A 14,501-nucleotide genomic window follows, 5' to 3' on the forward strand; every position below is an offset into this window, starting at 1 on the left:
GCAATATGCACTGATATAGGGAAAAGCTTAATGGAGCAGGCCAGTCAACCAAATATAAAAGGCAACCAAAGTAGTTCATACAAAACTATTTTCTATATAATGAGTATGTAGTTTCTTACCTGCACATTTTCTCTGAGGTCTGTGGCCTCCCTGAGGGGCTGGGTGGAAGCCCTGAAGAGCTCGTCCACTACTTTGATACCTGTGGTCTTGGTGGTGGTGTACTCCCGAGCCTTCCTTCCCTTCCTTACAGACAGACCCCTCTTATGTGCCTTTCCTCCACCTCGCCTGTTGGTGATGGCTACATGCACAAACAGGGTCGTGTTTGGAAGGAACTCTCCTGTCAGAGATTGTAGGGGGACATGTCTATAGCCTGGCTGTAGGCACTCAAATGGGATGGTGTATTGGCCAATGAACTCGTCCCCAATGTAGTCGTCATCCAGCACCACAAAGCGCAGTACTGACAGTTCTGGTAAATTGATCTGGAATTCAAAACTCTCATCGAATATAGGGTTGTCACCATTCTGGGACACAGTCTTGGTTCTTTGCTCAGCACAGTCGGCTGGGATGCCGTGGATCTCCACATATATGTAGGGCTCCACCACATCACCCTTAGCAGCAGAGCCACGAGGTTTGGGCAAATTCTGCCCGCTGATGATTTTGATGTGAAGAAGCTGAGCAGACACCCCCGGCAGGGAGTCCCGAGCATTGGCACTGAAATAGGACACCTCCTCTCTCATGATGGCTGGCCGCAAAACATACCCGCAGTTGCCATTCTGCCTGAACCAGCCAAGGTTGAGGTCCATCATCAGGCCTGGCGTCTGGTAGTTCATGGCCACAATCTGGCAGCCACACTTCCAGAAATCCTGGGGGTTCATGTTGCTGGCATCAATTCTCATGGGTGTGGGGTATACCCTGGAGAGAAATCGTTTGTTATAGCAAACAAATTCTTCTGGGAACTCATTTGCAAACCTGTTTGCATCTACCTCATTGAAGGAGCAAATCTCCCAGTATTTCTGGTCTCTCTTAGAGATCTCAAAGTCCCTAAACTGGATTGACTTGCAGAGAGATACAAGATCAGACAGCTCTCTGCACAGTCTGAGTCTCTTGTACCCCAAGCCATTTAGCTGGTCCTTCTCATCAGCTCCCACTCTTCGGGACATTTCCAGACCTTCCTCCTCATCTGTCACATCCCCTTCAGGGTCAGTGCAGCTGGGTGGTAGCCTCTTTCCCTTGAGGAGGATTTTGCCTTTGAGTTTCTCAGGGGAGGGTAAGTAGTTGTCCTCCTTATTGGGAGGATCAATGTGCAGCTTGTCCCCAAGAATCTTTTTCATGTGCTGTGCCATGACCCTCTGCTGGGGGATGCAGCAGTGGGTCACTAAGCAGAGAATTAGGGGATACTCGGAGCTCTCAAAAGCATATTGGTTTATAATATCCAGGACTTTTGAGAAAGCTAGATGTGAGGCTACCGAACTGCCTACATACACAACTGGTTCATTATCAGGGCCATCCCATACAATGACCTCAATGCTGCGACAGCCCATCCTAAGAGCTCGGATGTAGCTGCTGATGTCTGACGAACCCCAGAAATGATCTTCCAGAAGGGAGGCATTATGTGAGGAGTTGATGTAATAGTGGGACAGAGGCTGATTCATATCCTGGCACACACGCTTGTGCTGGGGGTCAAAGATGTGGCATTCAGAGGAGAGGAGGTAGTGTGTAAAACCATCAATGGAGAGGTAGCCCTTCTCCCTGCCTTTGGCGGATGGCTCAAACTTTTGAACAATATCCCTGCACATGTCCTCCGTTACACCTTCCACACCCTGCTCCACCTCTACGAATAGCATCAGATCTTTACTGTCCAGATACTCCTTGTTACTTGAGAACTGCATCAGTAGGAAGAAAATCTCTGGCCGTGTGCAGAGCTCACAGTAGGCCTCCACAAAGGTGTCCATGTTAATTGCCTCTCCGTATTGGTCTTTAGCTTTCTGGAGTTCCTTGAACTTCAGCTCTATCCTAGACTCTTTCATTCCAGGGTTAAGACCCTTAATTATCTGAGTGGCCCTGAACAGGTCAATGTGTCCATCCTTTTCCATATCTGCTAGCTCAAACACGGAGCCAATCCATGATGTTCGTAAACTCGGTTGGCTGGGTTCCGCCATATCAACGGTGTGCCGGCCATAAGACACCAGATACCTCAGGCCCATCACCCAGGTGCTGACAACATCTGCTGTACTGGCTACTAAATCTAAAGACTCATAATTATCCCCATAGATGATTGAGAAGGCGCATTCATCGGGAAACTGGTCAGAGAGACCATTGCTGCGCAGAACTGGAGTTTTCTTTCCTAAGCGGACCTCCTTAATGCCCTTGATCTCCAGTTTAGCTTTCTCTGAATCCTTCTTGGATGGTTCCCAGCGGAGCCAGTGCATGTCTGGATCCAGCAGGAAGTAGCGGTTGTACATGCGTGAGTTGGAGCGGACTTTCTTCATTTCACAGCCCTCCATCATAAAGGCCATGCAAGCAGCTGTACTGTTGATCTTGCGGTCACTTGGCATTGAGCTGAAGGACACTGTTTTCTTCCTCACCTGCCGTTTGGAACCATCCTGCAAACAGAAAAGGAGAGGCGAGGGTTAAGGTAGAGAAGGACTTCTTATTTACACTTCGTATCTGAATTCAAGAAGCAGGAGTGAAAAACTACAGCAAGACTGAAATGCATAAAAGAGGAGAAAGGAGACAAAAGGCTGAGTATGCGCTTTTATCACAGAGCAGTTTTGACCCTACAGCTGATAGATGTATGCACATTAAATTCTTCAAGAAAAGTCATGAATCTAAACACAAGCAAAAAAGTAAAGATGGTCATGATAGGCCATTCTCATAAATAAAGTGTGCTGAGCTGCTGAATACACAAATCTGACAGCCAGTTATCAAGTGCTTAGTGCAAATCTTTCTTTTCTACCCAGTGGTGAGCCAACATGCTGGGGCCCATTTTTATGGAAATGGGGAAACAGTGATTGATGGGCTCCACATGGAGTCTTCTTTGCCAGTTGTCAGTTAAAATGCTAAAAAGAAAAAAGAAAGGATCTGTAACTTTTGTATTTATATGGATTTATGGCTTTTCTTTGATTCAAACTGTAAGGCATGCTGCATGACGTCTGTTTCTTTTTAAAACAGTATAGCTTGCCGTAATTACAGTGTACAAAACTGGTGATACAATGCTGTATTGGTTCACAATGGTTTCTTCCCTCAAACAAGGTCAAGGGCTTTAAAATCAGTTTCAAGTTACCTTATAATTGCAAATGAGATGTGGTTAATTATTTATCCTGTGGGCAACCTCTCATAAATACGTAACATGTCAGTCAATTCCAAATACATTGCGATGTTTCATGAAAATCCAGGGAGACGGTCTTCCTAAAACAAAGCCAAACTTCTGAATTTAACTAAACAGAGGCTCCTGACACCACCTGCCATGACATGGCTGAACTTTTGCAGCTTTTAGGTCATGAGCCTAGCTGGCAGAAAGCAGACAGTCAGTGCTGCCCTATTTCTACACAGGGCTGTGGTTAGCTAGATAGCCTGAATGCAGATGGCCTGGTTAAGGGCTTGGGAAGTGTGCTTGTTGAATAATGCATACCAGAGAGAACAGTGCATTAAAATCAAACTAAAACCAATCCACAAATTACTGCCACATATTACAGATTCTAGACACAAAGCCTTTGAAACTGTCACAGTTAAAACTCACAGAAGACAAATTCCTTTGAAAAATAATTTTGTGAAAACATCTCTTTCCACAGTCACATGGCAGGGGTATCATTTGACTTCTTTCAAGACCTTTAATATGAAGTTAATGTAACCAAAGCCACCTAAACTAAGTTTCCATTAGTTTGTACAATGAAACCTAGACAGGACAGAGGGCCCCAGGGCTATAAAGGACTGAGTATGTCTTCCCTGCAAGACAGTGACTGGCAGTACAGATCTGATGGATCTCCCCAGAGCATGGTTCAACTCTAGCCACGGTGAAACACCTCAGGGCCATCTATCTTCCACCTGACGGTCAGAGGCAGATGACGCCCAGCACCTCATCACGATTGATGAGCACCACTTGATGCAAAGCCGAGGAAATGACATGATCATCGCTCTCTGCTTTTGCCCTTGTTTTACGACCTCTATCTAATTTTACTACACATAAGTCCTCAATATCATAATTTAGAAATCTGTAATCCTTCAGAGATAAAAAAAAGAAAAAAGAATAGAGATACAAATCATTCTTTAAAGGGACAGTTCACCCCAAAATACATATTATACATTTTTTCTCTTACAATGCTATCTGTCTATGGTGTGGGTTGCAGAGTCTTAGAGATACCTGATGTAGAGATGTCTGCCTTCTCTCCAATATAACATACTGAATATAATACTTTCTCTTGTGGTTAGTTTGTAAAACAAATGGCCAATGACAGACCTAATGCAGCGGCTTGTGAGCTGTAGTATTCACCAACCTATTTGGCTGTCACAGCTGCAGTGTCTCTTGGCTTATTAGTGGACCAGCGGCAGTGCAGCCAGGCCACAGCCCACCATGCAGACTGTCCAGAGACACTCTCACAGTGAAGGACTGCCACGGGGTCTGGATGACCTTGAGGGACGAAGAGTACTGTTTATTGAGGAAACTATAGGTCATAAGCCACTGCAGTAAACGTGTCGAGCAAACAGAAAGCCACCAATCACAAGTGGAAGAGGGGAAGTTCTTGCAAGAAGTTCAGTGGGATCCACAATAACACATCAATGAGTAAATGGTAAATGGACTCCAGTCTTCCTCTTACAGTTCTATCTGTCCATCTGGATTGTTTTGGTGTGAGTTGCAGAGTCTGGGAGATATCTGATGTGGCTGCCCAGACATCCAGTAGATGCAAGGTTACATCTGTGTGCTTTACCACTTTGAGCACCACAAGCCAAGTGCCATCTAGTTCCATTATATCCATGAGAAGACAGATATCTCTACAGCTGTTATCTCCAAACTCAGCAACTCACGCCAACACATCAATAGATATCAGTATATATAACAGATCATTTTGATTTGGGGGCTGAACCAGCCATGGAAAACATATTTTGGAAATTCAGTCTTTGCTGGTCTTACACCAGATGGTGTGCTATGGCCCAGTGACGCTGGGACCACCCAGGTCCAAAAAGTCACCCACTCTGTGTTGCAAAAGGGGTTATTCAAGCGTTTTCTCCCCACCTCGAGAAATACTTGCATACAATTGTTGTGAGAGCCGCTGCCAAGACCCACAGGCACATCTAGCCTTGCCAAGACTGTGAGGGTAACAAGGTTGCTGTTGGTTCAGCTGGAGGATAATGCAATTCGAACACTTTCACAAAAGTAACCTAAAAGTGAAAAAAAATCGTCAACCACTTCACATAAGAGGGAGACTGATTACAGCACCTCTTGAAAATCATCCACCCCCAACCCATTAGAATGCCTGTAGTGGGATATAAATCTGGAGGCCATAATCAAGAGATCACATTACAATCCAAACGCCATGCTCTTTAATCTCAGTAGCCAGCTCATTTTGCCCCACGATAGACAAATACAGTGAACAACTCCAGCCTTTTTATAGCAGTTCAAAGGAACGGTTTGTCTCCCATCTGGTTTGTTCCTTTTCTGTTTGCACAGCCGACCAAATGGACCTCCACATTGCGCAGGGTATTGACTATATCTGAGGAAAACTGAGCAACAGAAAGCAGATTGAGCAAGTGGCAAGAGAGGGAAATCTTTTCAGGTCCTGATTGTTTCAAGGCCTTCTTTAGGGAAGTGCTGTTACCACAGAGGGTCAAAGAGCAAAGAGGGTAATCCTGTGTCTCATTAACATGCTGTCACAATTAGGCTGGACAGCCAGGTAGGACAACATGCTGCAACCCTCAGCTCCAGCCTCTCAATCAAAACCAACAAGCCAAAACGGGATGATTTCACACACAACTGATACTGAATGCAATTGACTGAATTTATGGTTTATATCAATTCTAACATCACGAATAGTTCTAATTTCTTATAACCATACTTGTAAAACCTTTTTAAAGAAATGTCTGTCCCTGTGTTTTCTGTCATACAGTTGTCTTTGTTTTTCCATTGATCAATCATGCTTCTGTTGCACTCTCACCATTTATTCACAGCCTCTGCAGTTTTCCTGGTAGAGATGTCTGTTTTTTTTGTGTGTGTGCTCGAGCGCTTCTGGCCTGGCTGCCTGTTGCTGCTGTTTTCTGCCGTTGCCGCAGTGATGTGGGGGTATTTTGGTAATACTCCACACCTCCCCCCATCCGTTTTCCTGTGGTGACGCCGGCTGCCCGGGGCTGGGTCAAACTCTCCCTGATGGAAGGGTGAAGCTGCTGGGGACAGGACAGGCTGTGAGGCGAGTCCCCAAACATCCTATGAAGGGCAGTGGCATGCCACACTCACCCTTTCTCCCGTCAGTGTTGTCACACCCTGACGCTGAGCGCAACAACCAGTATGACATGGGGAACATAACTCCAGGGAGGCAATTATTTCGACATGATTTCTCAGGTTGCCTGTTACACTGCAGTTCCCTCCTGAGTGGAGTGTGCCAAAACAATAATTCTTTTAAATGGGACTGCAGGGCAAAACGGACACGCTATTCTCATACAGTAGACTCCCTATATTTGTTTAATTTCATGTTCATTATATTTCCAATTATATTTCTACAACCAGTGTACATCTGGCTGGCTTTCCCTGAACTCCCCCAATCTGCTACGTGTCCTGGATGCAGCACTATCAGAAAAACCAAGTGAGCATGTTCATGCGGGTGCAACAGAAGCACCCAGGCAAAACCCCAAGACCTTCCTATACTGCCAGATCTCGTTATGTCAGAAAGAACAAGCAAACCTAAAAAAGTCCTTTAGTGCAGCCTGCTTATCGTGGCATGAACAACTTCTCTGATTGAAAAACACAAGATTGTGCAGCAGCCCAACATTAGAGGGCTACAGAGGGTTCGTGTCTCAGCTACCACACTGTCAAATGTTTGACCAGAGTGCTGAACCTGCTTTTGATCACGTCGAGGATGATTCTCTCCCCAGAAGTCTTCCTGTGGGACTCTGGACATACTGCCTTTTTCACTACCGCTTCCTCCCCCATCCCACCAAACCTCAAACCTTCCCACCTCCTCGTCACGGCTGCGCTGGCTGCCTGCCACTCGCTACTCATAGCACCTATCATATCTCAACTCTAAAACGGGTCCGCAGAAAGTAGTCAGGCACGGCTCACTTCCTCTCGCCCACAGAGCTACTGTGTCATTCGTGTGTGTGCAATGCGAATCGGTGAATAAGGCAACAGGGGAGCGTGGGTAATGGGGAGTGAAGACAGAACAGCGCAGAGCCCTCTAGATGACGTGCCCGCTCCGAGATGTGAGTCAGAGTATCTGTGCTGTGTTTGCCTGCATGTTCGCTGGGAGATCATACGATCAATGCAGACATACATCGCCAGCCACAGCTAAACCACATCACACATCGAATGCCCACGCGGACACGTCAAAGACACGTTCTTACTATGTTGTGATGGTTAAGCATTACCATCAAAGTGCCCCAATTTTACTTGTGTAACTTATTATTGTTTCGATGTGCGTAATCATGGTAGAGATGAGGCAAAAACGTCTGCCCCTGTAATTATCAGACTGATGACATTTTTCTTGGTGGCTGCCGTGTTGCCTGACTTGCTGAAAAAGCAATTGCATTTCTGATATAGATACAAATACTATACACATTTTCAACTAGTTAGGGTCGAGTTTTCCCATATTTTTCATGTAACAAAGAGATTTAATCTATTTATATCCTTCTTAGTAGAGCTGATCTGATTGTTGTGTCTGGTATCATTTTCCTAGCAAGCCCAACACTGCTCCCTGCTGAAGCACTTGACATGAGGAACCAAAGAGCTCTGGCTCCTGCCTGGAAGGATTTCACAGCTCAGTAAACCGTACTTGGATGAGGTAGGTGGGAGGTCATCATCGGAGCATCCCTCCCTCCCTCCCCCCCCTCCCTCCTTCCTTCCCCACCACCAGTCTCTGCTGCCCACCACCTCCCTGAGGCAACAAAGTGCTTCTTCATTCCCACATCTAAGATGGTTACACAAGCTGGCATCTGAATCCTGCCACACAGAGTTTGGGCCAGCCATCAGTCAGCCTAACAGACTCTACTCCCGAAAAACTGCTTGGGAAAGGCATCCACAGAGACAGAAAGAAAGAGGGGTAAGGTAAATGTATGCTAAGATTGAGATAGAGGCAGCGATTGACGTAAATTGAGAAAGAGAGTGAGTTTAATCAGCTTAATGTTAACTTAATTTGTTTAGATGTTTTGGCATTGCTGTGCAACCTCAATGCCAATAAAGCAAATTAAATCAAATTAGAAAAAACTAAATTCTCGTAGAGGGAAAGAGAGAGAAAGAGAAGGATGGAGAGATAAATACCATGTCAGTAACATTTTTTGCCTTGGCAACAGAGCAATGATGTCTGTCATGCGAATAAAGCATCGTGGAGTTGCATACAGATTTTGGGAAAAGGAGAGGCGAGGGAGTGATGGAGAGAATAAAGATGGATAGATGAGGGAAAAAGAGTCAGAGGGTGAGAGAGAGAAGTCGGGCCTGTCACTGTTTGTCACTGTAATCTCTCGTGTGGGCGACTGCTTTAATTCTCACAGCGGTTCTTTCTACAGCACATTGTGCAACTCATCACATCATCTAAGAGCAAGTTTCGCAGAACACGAACGTAACGTGTGAAAAGGCAAGAAAATTGAAGGTCTGAGAGAGGGAGTGTGCGTGAAAAGAGTGTTTGCAGACATGCTCGCGCTTGTCCCGATGCAAGAATGGATTTACGCTTCTTCATCCAGGTGGTGCACTGTGCACAACGCTCACTGTGCCTCCAATGCAAAGCCCCGGCACTCCTGTTAACACTCTTTCCATGCTCAGATAATATGTGGAAATCCTCCAGAGAACGCTGAACAAGCCAAAGGGCACCAAACAGTCTCACTAATTACTGGCCCACAGAGAGAGTGGAGGTCAATGCTATCGAGCTGTGGGGCCAAAGAGAAAAGCACCAAGTGCTGCGTTTAGCTTAGAGAATTCAGTCAGAAGCATTTGCATTTAAGAGTCCATTTATTTTCTGCATCAGCCAGGAGACCACCTCAGTACACTCGGTGTGTCTACAGGTTTGGTCATAAATCAAAACTCACCTCATAAATCACCTTTCTGAGTTCACCACACATTCGAATGCACACATGCACACCAATGTCAGGCTCTCCTGTGGCTTCTCTATCAAACCGCCCTTCTTCTCCCCAGCTGCTTCCCTTATGCTTTCCACTGCCTCGCGTCACCAATGGGGCCAATTATTTCCTGCAGTTCCTATCACATGAGCTCAGTTCAGGTGAGTTTCCTCGTGATCATGCGTGCACATGTGCATGCTTGTTGCTAAGCACGAGGGAGAGAGACAGACAGAGAGCAGAGACAGGAGAGAGTTTTCAGGGTGAACTCGCATCCAGTTCAAAATTTCCTCACGCTCAGCTTCCTGTCTTATCAGTCTGTGGCCGTCCTCTTTCGTGGGCAGGATGCCCGCTGTCAATTTCCCAGTCACTCTGACTGATTGCTTGTCTGTCAGGTCATGTCTGTAATTCTGTAGAAGCTGTGTTAAATAATAACACAATAATCCTTGCGATGGGAGAGGGGAGACACAGGAATGAGTTGTTTGTCCCGAGAATCCCCTTACAACACCCTGCCAAATGTACTCTTTGCCTGGTTTAGGATGCTTGAAGGTCGTTTCATCTAAGCTCATATTCGTTATTTCTGTCCCACACTCAAGATTACAGGGTTCAATTCTCAGCGGGGCCACCAGGACATCTAAAAATGCACGCATCCATGGCACTGTGAGGCACTTTGGATAAAACGGCTCATACTCATGCTGTCAGATCTTTGTCTCATAAGCATCAGAAGGGTCTTTACTACTTAATGCTGCACTCAAGAACTTGGCACACAGCAACAGTGACAGGAAGTAGTTTGAAAGTTTTTGAGAGAACTTTGTTTTTTTTAAATTCCGAAGGCACCGAGGGGGCAACAGAGGTCAGGTGAGTATTTGCTTCTGTATTGAAGTAGTTTATTATTTGTTTTAGGCTTGGATTAGTTGCTTCCTGTGCATGAATACGATTATAAAACTACTTTGGAGGAGGAAGCTCACATCTCAACCTGCCATGATAACACAATGATTCATTAAATTGCATTAAACAGAATTATTGCAATTTACAGACCATTTAATGCCACTGACATAATCATTGTAATATAGGGTAAGGGTGTGTAGGGTAGGATGTAAACACAACCGCAATATAGAGGTCAGCAAAAATGGTCAGGGTCACGTTTGTGTATGTTTGTGCGGATGTATGCATAGATCTATACGTGGTAGTATATGTAGTTGTGTATAGATATGTGTCTGTATTTATGTGCATGTGCGTGGTTATGGATATATTATATGTACATATGTGTGCAAGTCACCAGACATGAGTTGTAATCTCACCCTGCACCCTTTCATGCTATAATAATGTATTGTATGGTCTTCAGTTTCTGTCATTGTACTAGGATGTACCCCTTGACCTTGTGTAATAAGAAAAGCTTCTTTTTTTATTTCTGATTTCTTATTATTGAGTATCTTTGGTTTAGGGGCTCCAGTGTCATGTCAGTCTAAGCACCCTGTATTATGAACATGATACATTTGGGTGATTTTTCCTTGAGCTACAGGTTAATAGAATGGCACAGCAGACGGCACATTGCCAACTCTGTTTCCTTCCACTTCAAACAGTCAATGAAGTTGGTGTTTTAAACTACAGCAGCCTTCTGCTAACAAACTGATAGCTGCGTGCCAAACCCCTCACAGCCATCGCTACTCGTTGACTCGTACAACTATGTTTAATACTTCCCCGTTGTCTGCAAAGCTTTAATTAAACAGTGTTGCCTGATCGCAGAGCTTTCCTCTCATTACATTCATTACCACAGTGTTGTCTCATTTCCCCAAATGGTTTTCAGCCACAGGCACCAGATCTTGGCTGTGATTGCCAAGAATGCGGAGGATGTGGGGGAGTGTGACATGTTTGCCCAACTCCAGATGATGACCAATGAAAGGATAATAGCCGACACTGGCGCCTTGACACCTGGTTCTCCTCATCAGTCACCCTCCTTTCTGTCCATCGCTTGTCCTCTCACTCTCTCCCTCTTTGTCTTTACCTCTGTCACTTAATCTTATTGAATACATTTCTTTTTCGCAGTCTTTCTCTCGATGTCTCTTTCTCTACATGTATCCCTTCATATAGCACCATTAAAAAAATGAGATTGATACTGGGAAACAATTAAGGTCGGACTACTGGAGTGCTGAACGTTTCCACCCTGTGGGAAATGATCTATCACTTCCTCAATAACATCTGACAGATGCAGCTGTTTTGAACCCCCTAACAATGAATCGTGTGCCTGAGCCTCGGGCGCAACAAAAGGGGAAGCCAGAGGAAGTCTTTTGGGTATATTCACACAAACACACACACACACGCGCTGGAAGGGGAAATTTGCCCATTCTCCTGTTTCTGCTCTGTTTGTCTAAGACCGCAGCTCATTTTGAACAGGAAGTGAGAATGTTGCAGTGGCTCTTGCAGTGCAATGCTACCAGATGTGTCCTCTCTCTGATCCACTTCCAATAAAACTTTGCACAGGACCTCAGTGGCGCACCGACCGTATCCAGCCTTGCAGTCCTCAGTGTTGCCGTGTGGCTGGGATGCATGATTATCAAAGCCAGACGGTGGAAGCAGAGGAAGAGCGGGAGGCTGATTAACAACAAATGTCACCCTGCCAGTCCTATGCCACACATCTCCGCGCTATTTACCCTCTACCTCAGACACAATGCTTGTATGAAATGACAGCCTGCCATGAGATTAGATGCAACCGTGCAACAAAAAAAAAAGAGAGATGTTATCTGTGCAATGTAAGAGAAGCAAAACACGGCCTTTTAAGCGCCAGAAAACATCAGGTGCTATTGATGTGGGATTTGCAAGTCTGAGCATGAAGGTTCAATGGCTATAAATAAAACCATTATAGGACAACAAGGCCACAAGTTTCCCGAAGCTTAATCCTTGCCTGTCCCGGCATCCTCAATACTTCAGTCTGTCAGTGCGGCCACACAAGCGTAACCTTGGCGGCCGTCTGCATTGCAGCGAACAACGGCGAGAGAGAGAGAGGTGCCCCCGCCTGCCACCAGAGAGCTGTGATGCTGCTGCCGCTGCTGCTGCTGCTGCAATACAGGACACCTCTGCTACAGTCCTCTCCCCTCCTCCAACTCACCTTCATATTTTTTCCACTTTCCACTCCCTGAAAAGGGCCAAACAGAGGGGGAGATAAAGAGGGAGAAACATCCTGCACTGTCCTCAGACAGATGTGCCTCGTGGTGTCATCACCCACACTGTCCTTGAAAGCAATTCTGCGTTTGTGTCCGTCTCCTTTGAGGTGTAAACTCACAAGGGGGGCAAACCATGAAATCCATCATCGACCCCAATAATGTGCAAAAAAAAAAAAAAAGAGAGCTCTGTTCTCCCTTCCACACCTCCCACTGTACACCTACACACACTGCTTCATTGTAAAACCCAAATGTTACTGTGGGGGCGCACACCCACCTCCATGCACAGCACACTCACTCTCCAACACCCACCGTGTATGTATTTAAAACATCTAGAGCTGAGGAGCTATTTAGACGCTGGAGTAGAGACAGAGAAGGAGGCTAAAATTGGCAAGTGTTCAGAGAAGTCCGGTCACCTGTGTAGGAGCGGGGGACTCTGTGTGGGCTGAAGAGCAGGCGAGCTTACTATAGCACAGCACACACGGAGCCTTTGGTGAAGGCTATTGTTTTCTCCCAAACTCCCCCCGTCTTTGCTCAACGTTTGGCAAAAAATAAGACTACATCTCCGAGCAGGCTTTGATCAATGATGCATTTTTTCTCTGACACATTCCACGCCTGCGTCCGTGAAGCCCACTCAACTCTATAAATAATCCCTGTGAGCCTGATCCTTGGCTGGGCTCCTTCTGTCTCGTCAAGAGGCTGGCAAACCAACTCATGGACTGTTCCAGTGCCAATGAGAAAAAAACAACAACTCTGGTGATGTGTGCACCCCCTTATCTTTTCATCCTCAGGACGATGAGCCTTCTCACACAGCTCCTTCCTCTTATTATCTATTACATAATCACTTTCCATTGCACTTAATTGGTTAAGCATCCTAGACTGAATGTTGCACAGTGCATCTATTCTATCCTTTGGCAACCAGGCAACAGAGTATATTCACTCCAGTTCTGCACTTAAGTAGAGTTCAGAGGTACATGTGCTTTACTGAAGAATTTCCACTTTGTGAAAGATGGTCTGATAGTGGAGTACCATGAAAAATATCGATATTGATGTATTCAATATATGATAATAATGATAATAAACACTGGCAAAGGACATTTGGCTTAATGAGTGATTTAAATGAAGGATTCTAATGAGTGTTTTTGGTGCACAATTGCTACTTTTGCTTTCGTAAAGGTACTTGTACCACTCACTTGAGCAGACTAGTGGTGAATGGTAAATGGACTTGGAGTCTACTGGACTCACATTCACCCATTCACACACATTCATACACTGATGGGAGTTCAGGAGCAATTTGGGGGTTCAGTATCTCGCTCAAAGGTAATTCTACATGCAGCTGGGGGAGCCAGGGATTCGAACCACCAACCCTCCCATTACTGCACAACCCGCTCCAGAGCTACTGCTGCCCCAACAGATAACTAGTAAGTGCTGGGAGCCGAGATAGGGTGAATTGTTGCTGAGGTGAACATCAGTTTCATTAGCTTTTTCTCACAGTATAGTGGAGACAAATGTAGGACATGCCAGGAAGTGGGTTTGCTTGTGTAAATGCATAGTGAAGGGAGGGTGGAGGACACGGGAGCAGAGTGGCTCAATGTGCACACTTTGCAGAGGAGCTCGGGGTGAAGGTGACCTTTGTGTTTTTGCCCCAGAGAGCCTGACTGTAGCGCGGAGAATCAGGACCATCAGGAATTGGCTTGGCAGACTGATACGTGATGGATTGACAGAGTAAAGACATGGGTGCGACAGTGGGGGGTAGAAAGAAATACGGCGGTTGGCATGTAAAGGAAGATCAGGGAGAACAACGCTTCCTATTTTTAGGTCCAGCCTCTCTCCTCTACCGAGAAGAGGGGGGGTAAGGATTCCCTGGGAGAGAACTGAACAGCAGGAGGGGAGGTGAATCTGATGAGGATGCGTAAGAAAGCCACGCAGATACCCAGGCCTGGATACAAGCTGACCCAGTTTCACCAAAATGCCCTGGCCGCCACATACAACTGAACTCATCTCTGTCAGCAAGGACGTGTGCTCTTGTTGCTAAAGGTCACGTGAAGGTGACAGTTTATGTGTCATCTACGAGCAGAGTCATTTCTCATCCTC

The 14,501-nt window shown here is 45.8% G+C and overlaps 1 protein-coding gene across 1 annotated transcript in view; it reads right to left on the reverse strand.

Annotated features, from left to right (window-relative positions):
- si:ch211-210g13.5 (inactive phospholipase C-like protein 2) overlaps nt 1-14,501 on the reverse strand; it is a 67,338-nt gene that overhangs the window by 25,177 nt on the left and 27,660 nt on the right. The window contains exon 2 of the mRNA XM_037088901.1: nt 120-2,603. Coding sequence (XP_036944796.1) covers nt 120-2,603 — 2,484 coding nt within the window. The remainder of the gene's footprint in view (nt 1-119; nt 2,604-14,501) is intronic.

The sequence above is a fragment of the Acanthopagrus latus genome, chromosome 23, assembly GCF_904848185.1.
Source record: "Acanthopagrus latus isolate v.2019 chromosome 23, fAcaLat1.1, whole genome shotgun sequence".
Classification (NCBI taxonomy): Eukaryota; Metazoa; Chordata; class Actinopteri; order Spariformes; family Sparidae; genus Acanthopagrus; species Acanthopagrus latus.